Source organism: Anoplopoma fimbria, chromosome 24, assembly GCF_027596085.1.
Source record: "Anoplopoma fimbria isolate UVic2021 breed Golden Eagle Sablefish chromosome 24, Afim_UVic_2022, whole genome shotgun sequence".
NCBI lineage: Eukaryota > Metazoa > Chordata > Actinopteri > Perciformes > Anoplopomatidae > Anoplopoma > Anoplopoma fimbria.
Genome location: NC_072472.1, coordinates 3,083,209 through 3,107,986, shown reverse-complemented (window position 1 = coordinate 3,107,986; position 24,778 = coordinate 3,083,209). Strand labels below are relative to the sequence as shown.

Genomic DNA, 24,778 nt, shown 5'->3' with positions numbered 1-24,778 from the left:
ATATGTTTTACATTTTAGATTCTTCAAAGTAGTTGAATGAGAAGGTGTGTCCAAACTTTTGACTGGTACTGTGTATATATATATATATATATATACACAGTGTATATATATACACAGTGTATATATATATATATACAGTACCAGTCAAAAGTTTGGACACACCTTCTCATTCAATGTTTTTTCTTTATGTTTACTTTTTTCTACATTGTAGATTAATATTGAAGACATCCAAACTATAAGGAACACATATGGAATTATGTGGTAAACAAACAAATGCTCAACAAACCAGAATATGTTTTATATTAGTTTAGTATATTAGATAGATTCTTCAAAGTAGTTGAATGAGAAGGTGTGTCCAAACTTTTGACTGGTACTATATATATATATTTTTAGCAGAGTAAAATATCTTAAATACATCTTCCTCCACTGTACTCTGTCATTCTGCGGCCTGTCCAGTAGGTGGCAGTAACTCCCCATTAAGCTGTCCGACGACCGCGATACCAATAAAACAAGCGAAGAAGAAAAAGAAGCCATTTGATTGGTCCTCGCTGGGTGACAGTCAGCTTCAGAGCAAGCGCGACCGCTACATCTTCAATTTAGGGGATAAAACTAACCTTCTTCTTCCTTTTACACAACGGGAGCTGCACTTATTTAGGTCTTTAATGGCAGCTTAACCAGCCTGCTGTGTGAGGGGAAGGATAATGCAGATAAACAGTTTGTTTATCAGGTGTAACCGTCTCTGGTGAAGGTAAGTGAGCCAGCATGCTAATGACAGCTAGCTAGCTAGCATCACAATTAAACACAACATGTGATGTTTTCTTTTATGTTTATGGGCAGAAAGATGTTTATTTTAATGACTGCTCCCAGACAGGTTAATGAGCTGCAGATGTTGTCGGTTTGACTGCAAGGTAACAATGATGATGCCTCTTGTTAGCATTTATTAGCTTTAATTCACGTTAGCATCAACTGTGTGGTTTTTTTCTCTATTTCCAGTAAAACATTAAAAATAAATAAATATATATATATATATATATATAAAAATTAAAAAAAATATATATATATATATATATATATATAATAAATAAATATATAAAAAATAAATAAAATAAATATATAATAAAAAATATATATACAAATAATAATTAAAAAAAAATATATATAAATATATATGTAATAAAAAAAAAGATATTTTAATTATAAAACAATATAAAAAAAATATTTATAAAAATATATATAAAAAAAACATAAAAAAATATATATAAAAAAATAAAATAAAAAATATATAAAAAAAAAAATATATATATATATATATATATATATAATTCAGACAACAAATACATATTCTACATGTGAAATAGTTTTGGCCCTCAAAATAAGAAGAATTAACTGATTAAAACATCCATAATTGCCAAGCCAAACATTGCCTGTTAAACACTTATTGAAACACTTATTTAGACACTGAAACTGAAAGCTGTTTGTATTTAAATCTGGACACATTTCTTTATCAATGGCTGCTCGTTTCTTACATTCTTATTCAACTGTAGGACAGGAATGTTTGACTCTTTCAGTTGTCAGTAAAGAGGACTTTCTACAACTTAAAAGCCTGAGAGACAATCGAGACATATGCCTACATTTTCCTCTCAGACTGTATGCAGCAGTTAAGTGGCACATCATCTTAAATATATATATATATATAATATATATATATATATACACATACACATACATAGTTCAGACACCAAATATATATTCTACATGTGAAATAGTTTTGGCCCTCAAAATAAGAAGAATTAACTGATTAAAACCTCCATAATTTGGCTCTAATTGTTCAGTTCATAAGTTAATTAGTCCTTTTTCTTTGGGCTCTTTTCATGGTACTCATTGGTTATATTGAAGAGGTTTAAACTGTGATGTGTTCAGCTGATATTCCAATACTGCAAACCCTAGATTATTCTATTTCTATTGGAAAAATTGAGTTTTGCTTAAGCTAAACATTGCCTGTTAATTCTGTTAGATAATTGTGCAACACTTGACACTGAAACTAAAACATTGGAAAAAGGGCTTAGCTAAACATTGCCTGTTAATTCTGTTAGATAATTGTGCAACACTTGACACTGAAACTGAAGCTGTTTGTATTTAAATCTGCACAAATTTTGATGCTATAAGCTTCCAATTTCTTTTACCAATGGCTGCTGGTTTCTTATATTCTTATTCAACTGTTACTCACAGGAATCTTCGACTCTTTCAGTTGTCAGTCTAACAAAATAACGTTTTTGTAAAGAGGACAACTGACAATTGAGACATATGCTAACTTTTCCTCTCAGACTGTATGCAGCAGTTAACTGGCACATCTGTGTTTCTCTCTACTCCAGTGACTAAGAAACAAAACAGAAATGTCCAAAACAGTGTGGACCCTTGAATTCTTTAACTTATTTTTACAATGGTTTACTTTTCAGACAACCGGCTACAACTTCTTTGATTCATCCCTGAGATCAAGAACTACAAACTGGGCTGAAATGGATGAACAAAGTGTTGAGGTATGTAACACACACACACACACACACACACACACACACACACACACACACACACACACACACACACACACACACACATATCAGACCAGGCCAACAGCTGGATTATGAGCCCTGATAGACTGTTGTAGAGGCAAGAAGAGAGAAGTCAAAGGTCAAGCTTTTGTTTTTGCTCATTTTATGATAATACACTCAAATTTGTCCTCTCTCTCTCTCTCTCTCTCCCTCGTCCCCCTGCAGAGTATCGCCGAAGTGTTTCGCTGCTTCATCTGCATGGAGAAACTGAGGGACGCTCGTCTCTGCCCTCACTGCTCCAAGCTCTGCTGCTTCAGCTGCATACGAGTAAGTCTGTCTCCACCAGGAAGGGACCAGAAAATGTTCTTCCTCACTTCAGGACTATCACATGATGGTTACGTTACTGACGTGTCGTATGATAGATGGACGTGAACTCAATGTTGCCCTGTTTGTTAACGTGTGTGTTTGTTTACATAAGAGTCGTGTCATCATTTTAGCCAGCATGATGCCAGAATAAACGGCAGGGTTTTCTCTACCAAAAGACTTGGACATTGCACATTTTTGTTAACAGAGTCTAAGAGTCCATTTTATTTAATTGTTTTGGTTTTGTTATTTTACGACTTAACCAATTCAAATTTCTGAATATTATTAAGACTGAAAAATGCATTGCTCGTTCTTTTGAAAGGGTGCCCTTGCAATATCATGCTATTATATTATCATTTTACCAGTGGCATAAAATTAGTCTTAAAATATCAATAATATTGTTTATCGCAATTAATTCTGGGACAATATATCGTCCATCAAAATAAGTTATCTTGACAGAGCTTCTGTCAATGCACCGCTCTATATTCTGCTATCAAAGGAACATCGTGTAGCATTTTAGGGGATTTATTGGCAGATGGAATATAATATAAGTAATAAGTGTGTTTTTTTTAAATCTAGGATCACCAGAAAATCTGAATCGTTGTGTTATCGATACCTTAGAAATTACAGACATTTTATACGGAGCAGCTTCTTCTCTTGTTGTAGAGAAGTTTTTCTACAGTAGCTTAGAACGGACAAACAAAACACTGGCTCTAGATATACGGACATTCATGTCACATTTTTGCGTCGGCCACCGTAGTTCTCCTTCACGTTTGGCACAAGAAGTTTCAGTTTGTTTGCAATCTGCAACCTCACCGTAAACCGTAAAGTTGTAAATTCTAATATAAACCACAAACCGGTTAATCATGAATACATTTTAATAGCCAGCATTTCTCAGATCAGTTCTGGTGGAACTGGACAAATAAAGGATACATTTTGGGTGTGAAAGGAAGGATGTATGCAGAGTTTGATACCCTGAACTGAAGCCAAAGTCAACATTATTAGAAAGTTTGTGAAAGGCCCTGTAGACATTTTGCAAAAGGCTGTTCCGTTCAAGAATACTCCAGTGAATGAGAATCATTCTTCCATGAAATTAGGGGACTCAAAAGGGACAAAAAAACAAAAAAAACAAGCACAGTCAAAATTGAAAAATCAGAGGCAAAGTTATCCTGACATAGCATGAGACAAGCTCCCAAAACAGTGTTCTACGTTTCCCATAATGCATTGCAGTAGTGCCTCATGCCTAAGTAACATATGTTAGATGTGGACATTTACCAAACAGAGCATGTGTTGGGGACTATTTGCTGCGGCGGATTAATGCACATTTGTTGCTCTAGTGAGTATTTATATTCAGAATATTTTAATATTTTTTTCACTTAAAATATCTAAATATTCTGAAGAAATTAAATTAATTTAGAAAATAAATTACTTTATTTATTTGAATGGAAATGAAGGAACATGTCACCCAGTGCAACATTGATGTTTTTTAAAATAGTTTGGACTAAAATATATCTTTCTCGGCTGCATATGTTCTTTTTAGGATCAATTCATTGAATACTTTTGGTCTTTTCATGTGATTTATTACTAATAGTGAGAATATGGAGTATTGCTGGATGTATCCTGAGTAGAATCGTGTTTGCAGCGGCTGTGTTTCGATGCATTAATCATCAAACTGTAACATCTTGTTTGACAGCGGTGGCTGACGGAGCAGAGAGCTCAGTGTCCACACTGCCGGTAAGCGCCGCCTCACACACATCTGCAACCATCCAAACTGATCGTTTAAGTTCAGAGTGTGCAACTTTTAAGAACACATACAAAAATAAAACTAGAATGTTTTAAAGTGTGTGTGGTAAGGTATTAAAATGTTTGTTTGTCAACACACAGGGCTCCGCTCCAGCTGAGGGAGCTGGTCAACTGTCGCTGGGCGGAGGAGGTCACCCAGCAGCTGGACACCCTGCAGCTCTGCAGCCTCACCAAGCACGAGGACAACGACAAGGACAAGTGAGCACCTCCTTCTGCTGCTCCTCCTCCTCCTCCTCCTCCTCCTCTAGTTCTCTTTCTGTGTGTTCATTAGGGTTGAAGGATTTCCTGAGATTTTAAAAATGATTACATCCTGGTTATAGATCACTTTCTTACCAGGATGTCTTGCCTTAATAAGTGAAATCAGATTGTAACCACAAAGCTGATGATCGTTTTTCTTTCATAGTATTTAGTTTTATGAGGTAGTAGAACAACAATTTGATTAAAAAGTACACTAAACATAGAATTTGGGTTTTATTAGCTCTCCTGTCTGACATTTAGAAATACACAGAACGTAGAAAGACTTTTTAATCTGCCTCTTTTAGACTCCCAAGTTATTCATAAAGAAGTGCATGTAAATGAACACTTCAAACTGCATTAGATGTGAGATTGTTGAGCAAAATGAAGGATACAGAACTCAAACACAAAACAAGCATGCAAGGTGTTTTGTGATAAGAGAGGAAATTATAAAAATGACAAAACTCTGTGCTTGGATGCAGAAATAAGGCTGACGTTCAGACTCTGTTCTGTATGTGGAGGAGGTCTATAACCTGTGTAGCTGTATTTTTCAACAAGCAGAGACTTTGTGTTGTTGACTCGTTTGGCAGGAGATTTGTTTGTGTGGCGTAGAAAGCTTGCGATGGCGCCAAAAACAGGGGAAAAAAGTGTGAAACTTGGCAACATGAAAACTTTATTTAAACAAACAGCTGGTCTGTACAGCTGCACACTGAAACCTGCAGCTGTACAGTTGATCTATTCATTTTAAAGTTTATCTTTTAGTTATGTGGAAGTGTTTGGAAGGCATCTTTGTTTCAGTACGTAGTCCCCAGGACACAAACCTCCTCTGTTCCTGAAGGTGTTTTCCCCAGGAAACATTTCAGCGGAAATTCCAATTCCCGATATTAAACCCGACTGTTCATACTGCTGGTTTTTGTCCCGCTTCATCTCCCTCCCTTTCTTCACCATATCTCATAAACTTCGTAGAAACACTGACGTAAAACAGGCTGACAGTCTCGTGTGGTGACATGTTTCTTTATCCTGTTTCAGATGTGAGAACCACCATGAGAAGCTGAGTGTTTTCTGTTGGACCTGTAAGAAATGCATCTGTCACCAGTGTGCTCTGTGGGGAGGCATGGTAACGTTTCACATCTTTTATATTTATTAGATTACAGTTTGCATGCAAAGTTACAAACAGTTAACAGTTTTTCAGGGAATAAATATCTATTTTAATGACTGATTAATCATCCGAATTATTCGATTTGGTCTATAAAATGTCAGAGAATAGTTCAAATCACAACCTCAGTCCCGCAAATACTCAATTTATTCTACATCACACATATTGGAGTAACTGGAATCAAAGAAAGATTTTAGTTTTTTTGTTGTTTCCAGCACGGCGGCCACACCTTCAAGCCTCTGGTGGAGATCTACGAGCAGCATGTGACCAAAGTGAAGGAGGAGGTCGCCAAGCTCCGCCGCCGCCTCATGGAGCTCATCAGTCTGGTGCAGGAAGTGGTGAGGACAATACCCAAACCTAAAAAAGAGCATGGCCGTGACATTTAACAGAGCAGATTCCCTCTTCTCAGAGGATTTAACATCTGTCCGTTATTGACCATCTATGAGCTCTCCTGTAGCGCCACCCTCTGGCCAACAATGGGCCTCAAGAGGATATTTATATAAAGTAGGTGATAGTGACCTGCATTGAGGCCTTGGGGCAGAGCTGTCGAAGTAATAATTATCTTTTAGTAGATTTCTATGGCTGTACTGAATAGTTTGAAGCTTCTTTCATCATGTTGATCTTCAAATTCTAAATCAACATTTGAACGCTGCGCAGCTTCTTTTTTTATTATTTTGTATGTATATTAATTCTGTTTAAACCCAGTATTTCTGCACAGTGTCAGATAAATATCATGCTGCACTAATCTTAAGATTCAAGTAGTTGCTGCGTTGGATTGTTTCCGACTTGTGTGATTCAAACATTTCTAATAGTGTTTCAATATGACGTCAGACATTCAAAGATTTATAAGAAAACCTTTTAAAGAAGCTTAGGATGTAAAAAGAAAGCCATTTGGTACAAAATAATGATAATAACAATAAAAAAGGGGAATCTAAATTTATTAAAAAGAAGAATATCAAAATCAATTAATTAAATACACAAATTCAAAAGGATGACGATCATTTGGTTAAAATGTTAAGAATCAGATGGAAGAATGGAATTGATTCCAGCAGTAGATGGTAAATGGTTTCCATACCCGCGGAAGTTTCTCTTGCTTGCTTTCCCAAAATACTTTTTCAAGATGAAGGCCAGTTAATGAACACAGTGTGTGGATGGATTTCGACGAGTGCACCACAGTGATGATCAAACCATCTGTCGGGTCAAATCTCCCCTAAAACTTCTAGATATTATTATCAACTGCTCATTGCATGAATCCCCAACAGAATACTTACCACTGTCATTATTTAAGTCATGGAGGTAAACAGTCATTGAACCACCACTTCACTGACTTCAAAACATAAAAATACCTTCTTTTAAAAAGATTAAATAAAAAAAAATATTCATTAGAAATCTTTCAAGGTTGTTGTAATAGTGTAGGAGTACCGCTGTCTTCCACTAGATGGCACCAGCATGTTGATATTTCAGTTGATGTCTGTTAAACATGTTGGTCAGCTTGTGTGTGTGTTTGTGTGTGTGTGTGTGTTTGTGTCATGTCGTGGGGTCAGGAGAGGAACGTGGAGGCTGTCAGGGGAGCGAAGGACGAGCGGGTCAGAGAGATCCGAAACGCCGTGGAGATGATGATCGCTCGTCTGGACAACCAGCTGAAGAACAAACTCATCACCCTCATGGGTAAGAAGACTCCGATCTCTGTCTATACGCAGCTGTGCTGAGTCTGACTTTATAAGGCTCTACTAAACTAAACTACTAGTTTACAGTGGTATTCATCAGTAGTTTATGTCTAAATATTGTGTTTAAGTAAACAATAATTTAACTTTAAATGAAATTGAATTAGTTTATTTGTCATTTACAATAACTTTACTTTAAATTAGCCCTTAACCACATTCAGACATTGGCCTCATTAAATAAACATGACAATTTAACATGTCAGTCTCAGGTCTAAATAAGTCCAACTTTTATTTAAAATACACAATGTCAATGTTACTGTTGGACGTAGAAATGAAGAAACAGTAATCAGATCCTTTACTTAAGTAAAAGTGACAATACCACACAGTAAAATGACTCTGTTACAAGTTGAATTCCTTCATTGAAAATGTTACTTCAGTAAAAGTATTATTAATTATTTATTATCAGTTTAAATGTACGATAAATCTTATTATTTTCACTTCTTTACCTAGATGTCAGACAGCCTTTTCCGACGAGGAACTGAAGCCGTTATCTACGCAAAGCTACCAGACTCCGTTGACAAAAACAGTCATTTTAGCTCGCAGAACACAGGAGTTGCTGGTTTACCGCTGCCTCCATTGGTTAGTTCGTTTGTGTCATGTGTGACTTTTGTGAATCAAAACTAACCCTTTAAACACCAAAGTCACACATTAATGTAAACAAATGAACGGATCGAGGCAGCAGTAGAACCAGCAACTCCTGTGTTCTGTGAGGTAGAATTACTGGATTTGTTAATGGAGTCTTGTGGCTTTCAAGAGATCAGTTTCCCGTCAGAAAGGGCTGTCTGACAGCAAGGTTAAGATGTTAAAATATACTAAATATAGCGTTCACTTAAACCAATATTGATTTTTTTTTTTTTATGTGTTCAAATACATCCACAGTAGTACATTACTTTGTTCCTGTGTTGGTACTCATGTCTGCTTCTCAAAACTCCATCTGCTGTAGTAATACACTGACTATGGAGAAGTATCTCATATAACCACACTTCAAAAAATCCAAATGATCTTCTTAATCCCCCTTGGAACCATAGTCATGTCTGAATAAACCCATAAGGGACATTAATGTATACCTTTGTCAGACTGACAAAATACCATCCCTTTTTATAGATTTATGACGCCTTCAATGTTTTGTATTCCATGTCTGAAAAGATGCCTCGCCTGACACGACAATGTGTCTAAAGGTCGAGACCTTAAACCCAATAAAACATGCAGACTTCCCTTCTGAAAGAACAGAGAGAGAAACCTTTTATAGCTTCGGGGTAAAACACGGCTTAAAATATTTATCTGGACTGAGTGGCTGCCTGCACTCAGCGCCCACAACCTGCACACACTCGACCAGCCTCCATCAGGCCTGACATTCAGAACGAGCACACACTGAAAATAGAAATGCGTTCCTCTCCACCAGGCCAGAAGACGTCCTTGACCCAGGAGACGGAGCTGCTGGAGTCTCTCCTGCAGGAGGTGGAGCACCAGGTTGGTATTCTGCAGCAGCTCGGATCCTCCATTCATTCAGATGTGCAGCATGTTGGTGGTGTTGTTAGTGATGTATGCTGTGGAGTTATGTTCTGTTATAGTCTTTAATTGTCTTAATCTCAAGTAATGATCAGGGTCTATATTTTAAAAGTCAAACAGCTGTATTGTAACTTTATTTAATACCAAATTACTGGTGTACAGAAGAACTATAAACTGAAGTCAGACCGCAGTCTCCATTGACAAAAACAGTAATTTAACTCACAGAACACCACTGCCTCAGTCAGGTTAGTTAGTTTGTGTTATTGTGTGACTTTGGTGTCACACAATAACACAAACAAACTAATGGTTTCTTTCTCATCTTTTAATATTCCATCAAAACTCACATTTAGAGCTCAAGCTGAAATGATCCGATAGGAGTTGATTTTAATATTACCTACTGGCAAATTAAATTCTAAAGAAAAAGTTAACACTGTATTTTTAATGTTTAGGAGTAAGTACAGATAAACAAAACTAATGTTAGTTACATTATACGGGATCGTTCATTGCATATATAGTTATTTTGTATATATTTGTATTAATATGCACACATATAAGTGCCTAAAATCCAGATAATGATAAATTAAGACGTGCCGGGAGAGGACAAGAATGGCTTGTAAAAGGGACCTCCCCTCTACCTAAAATGATGAGCAAACAATAACAAAAAATGTACATTAAAAAAAATACCAAAGGTCCAAAAAATCTATACAATGAAAAATAAGAACAAGAAACACACAAAATGAGCAGAAAAACTAACCATGTTGTTGGTCATGTTTTGTTTTGTAAAAAGTAAGGTGAAGATTATCAGCCTCTTTTGTATTATTTGAGTGAATTTTTTGGAATTCACTTTAAAGAAGATTTTGCTTCAGAGGACGAGATCTACACAACTATTTCAAACAGAAACTCAAGTATTGATTGAACTATGTTCCTTCATCCAGGCCAAAAAACAATGTGCCATCATTGATGTTTTAGCCACAACATAAAGATTTGTTTTTTTTGTGTTGAACAGCTTCACTCCTGCAGTAAGAGTGAGCTGATCTCCAAGAGTCCAGAGATCCTCCTCATGTTCCAGCAGGTCCATCGTAAACCCATGCAGTCCTTCGTCACCACGCCGGTCCCTCCGGACTTCACCAGGTAACCTGATCACCTGTTGGAAAGCTCTCCGTCAGACAGGGGTGAAACAAAATAGTGATGAACTTCAGTCCAGAAAAGTCACGGTTCTAGGGCTGCAACTAAGAATTATGTACTTTGTTGATTAATATATTTGTTGTTTTGTCTATAAAATGTCAGAAAATATTGAAAAATGTCAATGAGTGTTTCCTAAAGCCGAAGATGACGTCCTCAAATTTCCAGAACTTAGAGATATTCAGTTTGATTTCATAGAGTAGTAAAGAAACCAGAAAATATTCACATTTAAGACGCTGGAATCAGAGAATTTGGGCTTTAAGAAAAAAAAAAAATGACTCTACTATTAATCGATTGCCAAAAATTGTTGTCGATTAATTTAATAGTTGACAACAAATTGATTAATTGTTACATCTTTTAAATTGTCCAAAAATAGTTTCAAACAATGCCTATTTTGTCCCAAAGATATTCAAATACAGGAACTACATGCAGCAAGTATTCACATTTAAACTGGACACAGAGAATGTTTGGCATTTCTTCTTTATAAATTATATAAAATAAAAAATGTTGGTCAACAAATTAGATTAGATTTATCTTTATTCTATTTGAACAGAGGGCAAGTGCTGGGACAGAGAAATGAAGTTTAGCATCAAACCAGAAGTGCAAAATAATGTACAGAATAACTACAAATAATAAGTAATGTATAGAATACAAGAGCACAATATCTCAAGATGCAGTAACATGAATGGATAAATACAAATGGATACCAGTATGAGATAGATGACGTTATAATTGTTTTAACAGTTCAAAAATAACTGGAAGATAACGAGCTTTATATAAATCGATGTTTATCTAACCCTCCATAAAGTAGTTTTGTTTATCGACAAAGAAATATGAAGGATGCTGCTTTGATAATTCAGTTTTGTTTAATGTATTTAGGTTTGACTGATGAGACAGAAGACAGACTGTGTCAGTAAATCTTTATTCAGTATGTTTAATGAATCTAATTCTGTTTTTCTCTCAGTGAGCTGGTTCCTGCCTACGACTCCAGCACTTTTGTTCTGGTCAACTTCAGGTAAATCCTCTCTTTGGTTGTTATCGCTGCTGCAGCAGATGCTTTTAAAGAAAGAGACATAAGTGCTGTTAAGTTTCCTCAGCTGTGTATGTTTTAGTAAATAATCTAAAGGAAGGGTTTTATGTTTCGATCATAGATACAGACGACTCCTCCAATCTTTTAAAAAGACAATGTCAGCTAAATGTAAAGATTTTAAGGTTTTTCAGGAGCGTAAAATTTACCTCCTGCATTTGAGTGAAGCTGTTTGGATCAACATTTATACAAACCAGCTGTTTATGAGCATACACCCATCTTCACGGTACCTGAGTTATAATGAGTAACTATTGTTATGTAATTCTTCACGTTTTTCTACTTTTGTTTCTGCATACTTTGAGCTATACAGAAACCTCTTAAATTTCAGGATGAGAAGAATAATTATATCTTAGATACTTCTACTACAGCCTTCACTACAACTTGATGCCATTGGTTAACCACACGGAGTACTATAAAAATATGTGTATCTGAAATGAACAAATGAGGAAAAATAACTGAGAGGAGAAAGTGGTTGTTGACCAAAGAGGATGTGGAGCGTTTGAAAGCATTTCCTCCCACTGTTGAATTTATTTGAAGAGCTTTGTCCACTTGAAAGCTTAGACTAACAGATCAAACAAGAAACATTTATATGATGAATACAAGTGGTGTCCACAAGGTTTGATTTGTGTGTGTTTGATATGTGTGTGTTTTTGTGTGTTTGTAGCACCCTGAGGCAGCGGGCTGACCCGGTCTACAGCCCTCCTCTACAGATATCTGGGCTCTGCTGGAGGCTCAAAGTCTATCCTGTGAGTTTCCTTCCACTGATGTTTTCGGTTCGGGTTGGGTGATATTTAAAAGTCACCTACTGATTAAAAAAAAACAAATTATTGTCCAAAAGTTCACAACATGTTTGTATCTGACTAAATATTCTGCTTAAATACATATATGTTAGCGTTTAGCCTTTAAAAAACAAAATTTTCACTGCGCACGCACATGTAATAGCTGAGCGGTCTAGCAGCAATCTAACAGCACCATGAGTTACATTTATATAACTACAATATCACAGGTATCTTTCTTCAATACGCTACAACAAGGCGGTGAAGCATATATAAAGAAAGTTGTGGACAACTAATATCAACCAACATTTACGGAAATTAAAGAAATAATATAACAGCTTATTAAAAGCTTCCCAAAAAAAGTGCACATGTCTCAGACTTAGTAACTCTCTGTGTTTCTTCAGGATGGTAACGGTGTGGTCCGTGGAAACTACCTGTCCGTGTTCTTGGAACTGTCTGCTGGACTCCCTGAAACGTCAAAGTATGAATCATTTCTTGATGAATCTCCTTTAAATCTTTCTCTACGGTCTTTGTCTTTCTAGTTGATAAACTTTCTAGTTTATTGTAGCTTATTGTGAATAAAACCTACAAACTGTTTATGAAAAATACATATGATATAAAGGGAAATATAACGCTGTGGTCGCCTAGTGAATAGTAATAAGTGTAATGTAAACGGGTTGTGCAGTGTTTCTCTGTGTAGTAAAGTTGTCTTGGTCCTGTGTAGGTACGAGTACCGTGTCGAGATGGTCCATCAGGCCTCCAGTGACCCGACCAAGAACATCATTCGGGAGTTTGCCTCCGACTTCGAGGTCGGTGAATGCTGGGGCTACAACCGCTTCTTCAGACTGGACCTTCTGGCCAGTGAGGGCTACCTGAACATGCAGACGGACACTCTGGTCCTCCGGTGGGCTCACACACACACACACACACACACACACACACACACACACACACACACACACACACACACACACACACACACACACACACACACACAGACGCAAAACATGCTGATCTTCATGTTGTATAGAAAGAAGCAGATGTAGTTGTGTTGTTGAAAGTTAACAGAGGGGTTTTCCGTGTTTTTGCTGCACAGCTACCAGGTTCGCTCTCCCACCTTCTTCCAGAAGTGCAGAGATCAATACTGGTACATCAGCCAGCTGGAGTCGGCCCAGAGCGGCTACATCCAGCAGATCAACAACCTCAAAGAGGTACCGTGTGTGTTTCCTGTTGAGTTTTCAGTGAGAAACAGAACGAATATATCTGTTTATTTAGTGTTATTATTATTTCAGAGGTTGGCCATCGAGCTGTTTCGCCGTCAGACGTCTCGGAGCTCCTCTCCCCCCGACATGAGGCTCTCTGCTGGAACCACCGCCTCCGAGAGAGACCCCCGCTCTGTGAAGAGCAACGACGACATCCAGACCGCTTTGGCCAACGCTAAAAAAGGCCAAGAAGAAGAAGAGAGGACGCAGCAAGATGACTCTAATGTGAGGATGGAAAATACTGAAAGGGGTTTCACAGAACTCATTGTTGGTTTATCGAAACAAAGGGACGTCACAGTCAAGTCCTTGGGAAACTGTTAATATAGTCTGATCTCATATATGTTGTTTTGTTTTGTTTGCTTTGTTGTTCAGGAGCTGTCTGACGGAGACTTGGAGGTGGACTGTCTGACGGAGGAGGAGGTGAACCCGCTGGATGGCAGCAGCACCTCGGGGAGCTCCACGGCGACCAGCAACACGGAGGAGAACGACATCGACGAGGAGACCATGTGAGTAAAAAATGATCAAGTTCTCTTAATGAAACCAGCTGTGAAAAGTTCCAGACACTCGAATCATTCATGCACCTTGTCCTGACTCTTTTAAAAATGTTTGCAAACAATAAACAGAAGATATTAGAACCTAAAGAATATATATATCACAATTTTTTCTTGTATGTTTGCACGAGTCTGGAGAGAATGAATTCGACTCTTTTCTAGAATCTATACATGCTAGCATACGTGTGATATTGCGGTTATATTATTGTAATTCATGGTGCTGTTAGATTGCTGCAGGAACCGCCCCGCTTATACAGGTGCTTGCAGGAGATTAAACTCCTTTTACCCGCAGTGAAAATGCAGTTTTTAAAGGCTAAACGCCAACAAATATGGATTGAACTGGAATGTTTTGTTCTATCAAATTCATAGTACATCCGTTTATATTTGCACAGGTCTGGAGAGAATGATGTGGACTTCATTGGGAACCTGGAGACAGAAGAAGGAGAGCTGCCCGATGACTTGGCTGGAGCAGCAGGTATAATTCATACACAAATATAAATACATTATTTATTGTATATGAAATCCCACAGTTGATCATTTTAACCCCTTGTTGTGTCAGAAGAAAGTCAGAGGAGACCTGTCTCTGTCATTTCTGGTATTTTAACAGCAGTAGGGCTGCAATTAAAGATTATTTTCATTTCTGATTTAAAGATTATTTTTCTAGATTAATCATTTGGTCTCTAAAATAAGAAAATAGTAAAAAAGATGAGCAAACGAATCCTTAGTGTTTCTGAAGCTGTAACCATCAAATATTTGATGTCCTGCCTCGAATAAAGGCCTCAGCCACTATTTGAGAATTTAGGGGATCAATGTATTTGTGTTGTCTGGCAGCTGTTCAAGCAGAACGCAGTGATTGGGTGTTGGGCCTTTGGAGCAGCTCCCTCAGTGTGTTTGACTGTGTTGGTGTTGAAAAGCATGAAGAGGACGATGAGTCATTGTTGGTGCACTGAACCCCCCTTTGCAGCTCGCTGATATAGAAACACTTGGTGTTCTTTGTTAGTGTGTGTGTGTGTGTGTGTGTGTGTGTGTGTGTGTGGAGATCGGTTTGTGTGTGTGAGTCGAGCTCAGCAAAGAGTTGTGCTTTTTTTATCATGAAATTCTGCTTTTCTGCTATTAAAACAATATGTTTGAGCTCTATACAGCCAGCCAAAATCACAGAGCATCCTCTCTGTTTGATTGACCAATAAAAAGTGTGTTAAATACAATCTTTTATAAGAAAGACATAATTCCTTTCATCATGGATTATTACAAGTCATAACCCTGAAGAAAAGTTCCTCCATACAGAATATAAACCGTATAAACTCTCCTCTTCTGCAGGAGGATCCAGCTCCACCCTGCGTTCGTTGCATCGCAGTGCTGCTGCCGCCGCTCGTGGCAGCGGGGCGGCGGCGTGCGGCGCCGTTGGTCCGGGAAGCGGAACCAGCAGCCTCCTGGAGATCGACCCGGTCATCCTCATCCAGCTGCTGGACCTGAAGGAGCGCCGCAGCGTGGAGTCTCTGTGGGGCCTCCAGCCTCGGCCTCCTGTGTCTCTGCTGCACAGCCAAGGTCTGCATCTCACTTCTAACCCTCAGATATCAGAGAAGGCTGAGGACGTTTTATGTTCTGTCACATGGAATAATAACCGCCTCAGAGACAGATTGTTTGATTATTTATAGTGTTGCAAAGATGGAGCTTGAGCTTTAGCATGGACAAACAAAATAAATCTTACAATGGGTGTTAAGAAACCAAACTACAATAATTTACCTCCTTAAATAAAATAAATAACTGAACATAATAATGAAGTTGTTTTACGCATGACAGAGTAATGTTTTTAAGAGTCGGTCCAGTTTTGTTTCATGCACATATACGATGCAATACAATTCCTGACAAAGACGGCTTCACTGATCAGCATGTGGCGCATTTCTCTCTTTTTTTTATTCTCTTCTCTTCTTCTTTCCTCTCTTCTCTCGTCTCCTTTTATTTCCTCTCTCCTCTTTCTATTAATTTCATCTTCTCTCCTTTCTTTTCGTTTCTCCTCCTCTTTCTCTCTTCTCTTCCTTTCTCTTCCTTTCTCTCCGTTTGTTTCATTTTATTTCCTCTCCTCTTTCTTCTCTTCCTTTCTCTCCTCTCCTATTCTTCTCTCCTCTTTCTCTCCTCTTTCTCTTCTTCTCTCCTCTTTCTCTCCTTCTCCTCTCCTTCTCTCCTCTCTTCTTCTCTTCCTCTTTCTCTTCTTCTCTCCTCTTTCTCTCTGTCTCCTCTTCTCTCTTCTCTTCCTTCTCTCCGTTTGTTTCATTTTATTTTCTCTCTCCTCTCTTCTTCTCTCCTCTTTCTCTCCTCTCTTCTCTTCCTTTCTCTCCTCTCTTCTTCTCTCTCTCCTCTCTCTTCTTCTCTCCTCTTCCTCTCCTGTCTCCTCTTCCTCTCCCCTCTGTTGGTGTTTCACTGAGCAGTGTTGATCTTTGCACACATCCTCTGTTTGCATGGAGCAGAGAGACGTCATCAGAGACTCTACAGTCTGCTAACTTGTTTCTCTCAATATCAATATTTGTGACTGAAACCAAAATCAATAAGTGCCGTAAGGCTTCAGGAGGTGCTCCGTCTTAGAGCTGCTATATGAAAACCTTATTTATGCACTGCAGAAGGATTAATATTTAGTTTTTGTAATGTTTATATACCAAGGCAAATAATCATGATGTATATAACTAAGCCTGCGCTACATCGAGATGCATCTAAAGGGTTTATTCCCTCCAGCTGCTCTCATTTCTTGTTCCTGTTTCTTGTTCCCCTCCAGCTCATCCTCACTCCAGGAAGGATCGAGAGCGGCGGCCTCAGGCGGTGCGGCGCTCGGCTCCGGACTCGGGGGTCCTGATCCGCCTCAAGGCTCAGATGGCCGAGGTCCGCAGCAAGATGTCCGACGCCAAGAGTCAAGTGCTGGAGGCTCGGGGGGCCGGAGAGCCGAGGCCCGGCCCGTCGGGGGGGTTCTGTGTGGAGGAGGTCCCCTCCCAACACGATGACTCAGAGATGTCGGCCTGTCGTAAGCCGGGTGAGCTGGACCTGCTGGGGAGAGCAGCTGCTGCTCGGTCCAGACCCTGTCGCCCTGGTGAGGACTGATACACTGATGAGGATGAGGATGATGAGGATGAAGGTGTTAGGCTGCTTTAAAGCTACGGGGTCAAGAGAGTTCAAATGTTACTTCATGAACACAAGCTGGAAATCCCGTGTACCACAACAGGAAGTGAGACAGCAAGTAGTACATCTGCAAGTAGTACAAAGTTAAGAAGTACAAATTCAAATGGTACGACGCCAAGTAGTACGACTTAAATTAGTACCACGTTTTACTAGTACGACCCAAAGTACTACAACCAAAAGTAGTGCAACAGACAGTAGGACGACGTCAGGTAGTACAGCTGCAAGAAGTACTTCATCACGTAATACAAAGTTAAGAAGCAGACGTCAAGTAGTACGACGCTAGGTAGCACGTCTGCAAGTAGCACGTCAAGTAGTAAAAATGTTAAGAAGTAGGGCCGCAGATAGTAGCACAACGATAGGTAGTACGACGGCAGGATTTTGTCAGCAGCAGGACACAAAAGCCCTCTGCAGTCTGCTCTACTTTTGCTCCTGAAATACATTTATTGATCTGATCTTCCGTTCCTACAAGTTTTATTTTTCTGTCTAATCAAAATTGAAGGCCGTTATTTCTTGCTTCTGTAGCTCCAACCAACCTGACGTCAACATTCCTCTCTAACCTTTTCTTTCCATTCAGCAGCCAGGAAATCTCTGTCTCCCGTCCTGGACAGCAGCAGCTCTCTGGTGATGAAGAGGAGGAGTCCAGAGGAGATGGAGAAGGACCTGAGAGGAGCAGACGTGTCCTCAGAGCTCAGCCTGCATCTCAAAGACGGGCTGGGAGCTGCAGAGGGTCAGTCCATTATTCACTTTTGTTTTATTAAATTACTGCTATCGGTCACCCTTTATGTCTACCTCATAAATATTAAAGACCCAGTGTGTAAGATTTAGTGGCACCTAGTGGTGAAGTTGCAGATTGCAACCAACTAAATACTACCCTCCCTTCCAATTCGTTAGAGAACTACGGTGGCCTTTAGGTACGGAGATCTATCTTTAGGATTTTAGTAAAACTAGGCTAAATAATTGCTTTTAAAAACATATTTTTTTTTTATATATCTAAATATTGTTTCTAGAGCAGCAACAGTTTTGTTTATAACAGCAAAGTCGCTCTTATCTCAGTGGAAACAAATGTAAAATGTGTGAAGTTTATAAAGAATAAAGGACACAGACATCCTTCAATATCAGTAAATTCTTCTTGTCCAACCATCTATTTTTGTTTTCTTAACAAAAACAACTGGAAGACTTAATATATAAAGAATAAAAACTGAACTGAAACAAAACTACAACAAAAAACAAACAAACTAACTAATGTAAAAAATGACCAAAGAAAAATGAATTTTTTGAATTTTTACAACCTTAGTTTGACTACTTCCATGAGATCAACGAGTCCAATAAGCCTTTAGACATTCTGATCTACAGTACCAATGTTTATTTTGGATCGAATTTCCTCGTCTCGACAGAACTCATTTTTTTTATTCTTAGTTTAGTTTAGCCTGCATCGAACTTTAAAAAAAGCAAATCAAGACTCATGTTTTCTTGTCTCTGCTCCAGGAGTGCTGAAGTCGGACGGCTCCCAGGGGCCCCTCGTGTCTCTGGGTGGCTCCTCATCAGAGCAGCAGGCCTCCACCTCCACCTCCAAGCAGCAGCAGCAGCAGCAGCAGTACTCGGTGGAGCAGCAGCTGTTCGGGGCCTCGGGACCCCGGGACGACATTTTCACCCTGGGGGGGCCGAGCTACATGACCGGCGGCAAGAGCTGTGGCAGCAGGACCCTCGGGTGTGTGTTCAGAGACTCGTCATACACACTCTTATCCTCTTGTCTCTCTCTCTCTCTCTATTTCTTACAAAGACTCTTCCTTCTCTCTGTACCTGCAGGGCGGCCATGTTGGAGTGTGAGTCTGAGAGCTCGGTGAACTCCCATCATTCCCTCCTGGACGGACCCCCTGCTGTGTCGCTGTCACATGAAGGTCTGCTGTGGGTTCCAATAACAACGCTAACATACTATTTATTATGTCCCAAAGTCCTGCAGTGTGCCAAAAATACCAGGATGTTCTGCTGCGTCCAGTCCATGGACTGTATATAAGAAGTAGCCGTAGACATCGTGACGTCACCCTATGGTTTGTGGACGTTTAAAAGCCTCGAGTTTGTCGATTTCACGTCACCGTCTTGGATAACAGCCGTCGCCTTGTTTTTTCCACAACCAATGGACGAAAGTTAGCATATTTGGGATGCGGAGGAATGACGTACAGGCACCGTATACGTCTCTGGTATCGACCTGTCAATCACTGAGTAGCCACGCCCTAAAGCATACCCTGCTTTATGGTCTGTTTGACTCTAAATGGAGCATCATTTACTAAATGAACATCATGCTGTATTGAAGAAGACTTGAAACTAGAGATTGAGACCATAAACTCATGTTTACAATGTTTACTGAGGGAATAAATCAAGAGAGAAGTAGAGTCATTTTCTCATAGACTTCTATACAACCAGAGGAGTCGCCCCCTGATGGTCAGTAGAGAGAATGCAGGTTTAAGACTCTTCAGCATAGACTTCACTTGGCAGAACCAGAGGTTGCATATCTAGTATCTAGTCGCATGATTTTCTGGATATTTTGACCCACAATCCTCCGATCAGCAGAAGTGTTGCAACTCCTCCTGTTCCATTTTAACAACTTTATTGCGGATCCTTAAAATGTCATGAGATTTTCTAAAAAGGTAATGGAAAGCTCTGATGGTCTTGTCCCGTCTTTAGATCCGTCGACGTCTGTCCTGGTGGAAGCAACAAGCAGCGACAGCGACACCGAGGACGAAGCTCTGCAGAGCAACAACTCTCGCTACGACAACCAGACTCCTCCCTGCACAGGTAACACACCACCATCACCACCATCACGAGCATGTACGGAGGAGGTTATGCTCTCTGAGCCATTCACTGCCGAAACTCCAGAGGGCAAACAAACCAAAAGACCAGTGTAACGGGCAAAAAGCCACAAACCAACTTCCACAATGCTGAGGAGGGATTGTAATTATCTGTAAACTCAATTTGATTTGGCTGGAAAAGACTTTGGGTCTTGCGGGTGTTTACACGTCTTGTACAGATGCTTTTATTTTGTCAACCACCTCATAATATGTTTATTTAAATGTTTGCACACTTTTTGTTTCGTCTTTCTTCTTCCAGGAGAGCAGATTCTGTCTGATGACATGAGTCTTCATGCTGACAGGTGATTCCATGTGAGAAAAAACAAAAACACACTGCTGCCCGGAGACGACACACACACACACACACACACACACACACACACACACACACACACACACACACACACACACACACACACTTATGTTACAAAAATCTGTAGAGTAGAAACTGTTTATGATGCATGAAGTCAGAATTGAAGGCGATGCAACGACTCAACCTGCTTTTCTTGTTCTCCTTAACATTTTTCAGAATTTCATGACAGAAGAGATAATGAAGGCCAGTAATTCAGGTGTGAATATATACAAGTGTGAATATAGTGAAACTGGCCTTTTAAGAGGACCAACGTTGAAATATTTTCTCCTCCCTTCTTGACGTTGCATTATTTTTATAATAAGGGATGAACGTTACTGTCAGTCCTTTCATGGCCAGTTAAGTAAAAAAAAAAAAAAAATAGCTGTAAAAACTGGATCTCTTCAACTCTTATTCTGCAAACATAAACCACTACATTTCACCTTTAATCAGCACTAATCTGCACACGTTCTCAGCATAAGTATGCTTTTGTAAATGAAGTAAGTCTACAGCATATTGGTAAGAGTCTTGAGATAAACTGTATAAACTCTGAGTGTTTTATGACGGCTTGCTCTTAATGTTTAGTTCAGACAGTCTGGGCTCCACACCTCCTCCACATCCTCCACTTCCTCGTCTCTGCAACAATCAGCGTCTTCTTTTTCTCTCTTCAAACATTCAGTTTAAGTGACACTGCAGCTTTTTTTTTTACTTCCTACCTTGTTTAACAGCTTGTTCTTGGTAATTTATGTAAATGCCTTCTCTCTTAATAACAGCTCGTCTTGTTTTTCTGTGACATTTGAAAGGGTTAAACGATCACTGATTCACGCGTCTTATGAAACTCCTGAAGTCTGTGGGTTTAAACTTCAGATGTGTCTCTGTTACAATCGGGTGTTTATTTTAAGCTTTGACATCTGCTCGGACTTCACTGACCCAAATGTGACAAACTGATAGCTTCCACCCGTAAAGGGCTGCATCACAGTTTGACATTTTCTGGGAAATCTCACTGTCTGTGGCAGAGTTAGACGAGAAGATCAAAACCTCTCTGATTGTTTGTTCAGTAAATATGAAGCTGCTTAGCTTAGCTTAGCATAAAGACGGGGATGCAGCTAGCTGGGCCCAAAAAATCCACATCTGCTCCTTTTCTCAGTGTGTTGACACGGAGGTTTAGACTGTGATTCAAACTGTACCCCCTCTTAAAGGGACAGTTCACCCCAAAATCAAAAAACACAAAGTTTTCCTCTTACTTTTTTAAAATCTAGATTGTTTCTGATTCCAGAAATCATGACCTGGTTATTCAAGATAATCAGACCTTTCACGCAGAAACTTTTGGTTCTTACATTTGAAAAACTCAACAACAATATAACTTTCCATAAAATCAAAAAATAGACATTCCCATTGAGTTTTTCAAATATATTTTTGTTGCATTATATTGGCGAGAAGGCAGACATCTCTACAAAACTAGACAACTCACACCAAAACAATGTAGACTGATAAATAACACAACAGCTAAGAGGAACAATATGTGTTTATGATTTGGGGGTGAACTGTCACTTTAAGGTGGAAACGTTGCCATAAGTTGCACCTCAGTCAATGACGTCAACTCAAATAATCGCAATAGATCTTTTTTCACAGCAGACATTTTGAGGAAAAAGCTCAAGTGTTACTAGAAACATTAATGAAGTCTTTGTGGTATTAAAGTCTCCCAGTACGCCGTCACATTGAGCCAGTATGAACCAGTATGATCAAAGCCAGCAAGCTGAAACCGAAGCAGATAAATGGAACTAATCTTTTATTAATGTCATTATTTTCACCAGTTCTTTTTCTACTGTGAGCTGTCGAAATGTCTGCTGTGGAAAATGACTGATACCTGCTTTTGTGCTGCAAAAACATCATTTTAAAGGGCCGGTTCACCCAAAATACTTCCATTTAAAAAAAAAAAAAAAAAAAAAAAAAATCCATAGCAACAACATCTTTGTCTTTCAAGAAATAGTTTCCCTTTAATCTGTCTTTTCAATGAAAAGTACTCAGAAAAAACAGCAGCATTGTTTCTGGAAAGAGAGTTTCTGATGGTTTTTTAAAGTGTTGTTGAGGAGGCAGAAGATTCAGAGACAGATGTGCAGAATTGAACTGTTTACTGTGAAGGAGTGTTATGACCATTGTTGGTAGAAAAACCAAACAAAGATTACAGGCCTGTGAAGGGGTAACATTTGTTTTTAATCAGGATTTAGTTGATGGATTAACAAGAAAAAACTTTGATATACTCTGAGATTAAAATGGTAAATTTACGAGATAAAAACGCTTTTTATAATATGTTGATCCAGGGAAAAAATCCTAAAAATTTCTGGCAAATTTATGACTTAAGTCTCAGACAATTTCATTTTTTTTTTATGTACATTTTTTGATTATTTCTTCTCATAAATTTGTGTTTTTTGCCACTTTAATCTCAGAAAATATATTTTTTTCCCTGTAAATTTAGTTTTTTTTTTTAATATTACCCCCTTTTTTTACCTGCAATGATGGTAATACTCCATCGTGGTTTGCTCCTGGAGGTAAGAAGGAAAATGTTTTTGTAATTTTGGGTGAACAGACTCCGAGTAGAAACTCTGCTGCACTGAAGGCTTTTTCATTTTAAGAGAACTTGACAGCAGAGGTTTAAATAATCTGTGTCATTATGTAACATGTGCTTTGTGCTGCACTGACGTTTCACAGCTTCAGTGGCTTTTCTTTACGAATTTATTACTTTTCACCTCAATACTCTCAGCAAACACACGTCAAAGGCTGCTGGGAAATAAATGGTGGAAGTTGAGCAGTTTTGAAAAACCTTTTCCTGACTTTGTGTGAAGTCGGCCTTTTTTCTTCTTCATGTTATTATTTAGAAGGTCAGTAAATCTTTGGATCAAATAAATGACATTATTGTACACTTCTGTAGTCACTAGTTTATGTTGTAAATATCTCACAGTAAATCAGAAGTGGAGCTTTGCTGTTCACGTGCCTGAGCGTGCACGGCTTTATGGACCGAAGGAGGACAGACGCTCTTATTTGCACCAAGACGTGTCGAATCAAACTTAAATAAAATCCCCTTTACATGTTCTCTCACCGTTTACTAACTTCTTCACTTCTTTGTGCTTCTTGTGTAAAAAGTTGCTTTATTTTTTATTTTGAATGTTCCCAGAATGCACTGTGCATTATTTCATGTGTATATTTCCTTATTTAAGTAAATAAATAAAATGTTTTACGTTCCGTAAATGACCACATTCTCATTTATTCTGTCTCCTTAAAATGTGGAATTTAGATTTGAACAAAAATGGGGTTTCTTTGGTCAGTTTGCCTTAAAGGAACAGTGTGTAGAAATGGAATATAATATTTATAAGTATTTTTTTTTTTATTTTGTGAATAATCACCTGAAAATAAGAACTGTTGTGTTTATTTCTACATATGGAGCAGAATGTTTTTGTGGAAAAAACCTTGTGTGTTGTTCTCCTTTTTGAGTGTATATTGAGCTGAAATAATACAAGCAATAAAGTTTTATGTGGAAGCATTTAAACTCCAGTAACGACTTAGTGTTGGGTGGGAAATGTTTTGAGTTTTAATCTTATGTTTCTTTTTATTCAACTCTTGCCTTTTTTATGAAAAGTTTATAGTCCGTGAAAAACAATCACAATCACGCCCACTTTATGCAGCGATTGTTTATTCATTATTCACACAACATCTATATTTTATATGTCGTTCCATCGTGTAGATTCCCTCTAATGTCTCTATACGTTGTTCCCCGATGAGAGAATATACTTTACAAGCTATCAACATTTCTATCAACACTCTAAATGGAGCATCATTTACTAAATGAACATCATGCTGTATTGAAGAAGACTTGAAACTAGAGATTGAGACCATAAACTCATGTTTACAATGTTTACTGAGGGAATAAATCAAGAGAGAAGTAGAGTCATTTTCTCATAGACTTCTATACAACCAGAGGAGTCGCCCCCTGATGGACATTAGAGAGAATGCAGGTTTAAGGCACTTAAAGTTTTGGCTTTACTTTTCAGAACCGGATGTTGCCATCTGGAATAAACTGAATAAACCCTTTAATAAAACCATAATAACTAAAGAACAGACAATAAATAAAGTCTACACTCCCACAGTCAAACTGTTCCGTAACCTCACATTCTTCTCTCTGGATTTTATCACCTTTTTCTTCTTAAAAGCCCAACCTGCTGGAACA

The 24,778-nt window shown here is 38.5% G+C and overlaps 1 protein-coding gene across 6 annotated transcripts; it reads left to right on the top strand.

Moving 5' to 3' along the window:
- The first annotated feature begins 551 nt into the window (after nucleotides 1-551).
- Nucleotides 552-24,084, top strand: trim37 (tripartite motif containing 37). Of its 6 annotated transcripts, none has more exons than XM_054625713.1 (26): nucleotides 552-748; nucleotides 2,457-2,537; nucleotides 2,775-2,876; nucleotides 4,606-4,646; nucleotides 4,797-4,913; nucleotides 5,979-6,066; nucleotides 6,321-6,443; nucleotides 7,650-7,773; nucleotides 9,232-9,299; nucleotides 10,345-10,469; nucleotides 11,485-11,535; nucleotides 12,272-12,353; nucleotides 12,788-12,864; nucleotides 13,108-13,287; nucleotides 13,480-13,594; nucleotides 13,676-13,870; nucleotides 14,018-14,151; nucleotides 14,589-14,671; nucleotides 15,514-15,741; nucleotides 16,964-17,272; nucleotides 17,939-18,088; nucleotides 18,847-19,069; nucleotides 19,168-19,259; nucleotides 20,044-20,154; nucleotides 20,467-20,509; nucleotides 20,737-24,084. In XM_054625713.1, exons 2-26 carry the CDS (start codon nucleotides 2,517-2,519, stop codon nucleotides 20,744-20,746), a joined length of 2,892 nt encoding a protein of 963 aa, XP_054481688.1. In that variant the 5' UTR covers nucleotides 552-748; nucleotides 2,457-2,516; the 3' UTR covers nucleotides 20,747-24,084. The 6 variants fall into 6 exon arrangements, with proteins under 6 accessions (XP_054481688.1, XP_054481687.1, XP_054481689.1 ...); XM_054625712.1 differs by having other exon boundaries at nucleotides 17,936-18,088; XM_054625714.1 differs by having other exon boundaries at nucleotides 17,936-18,088; nucleotides 20,467-20,519.
- The last annotated feature ends 694 nt before the right edge of the window (nucleotides 24,085-24,778 follow it).

Excerpts from the sequence above, each read along its gene's own strand:
- trim37 (XM_054625712.1), top strand. The coding sequence starts at position 2,517 with ATGGATGAACAAAGTGTTGAG. Across the intron at positions 2,877-4,605 it reads GCTGCTTCAGCTGCATACGA|CGGTGGCTGACGGAGCAGAG; the intron begins GTAAGTCTGTCT and ends CTTGTTTGACAG. Across the intron at positions 15,742-16,963 it reads GTCTCTGCTGCACAGCCAAG|CTCATCCTCACTCCAGGAAG; the intron begins GTCTGCATCTCA and ends GTTCCCCTCCAG.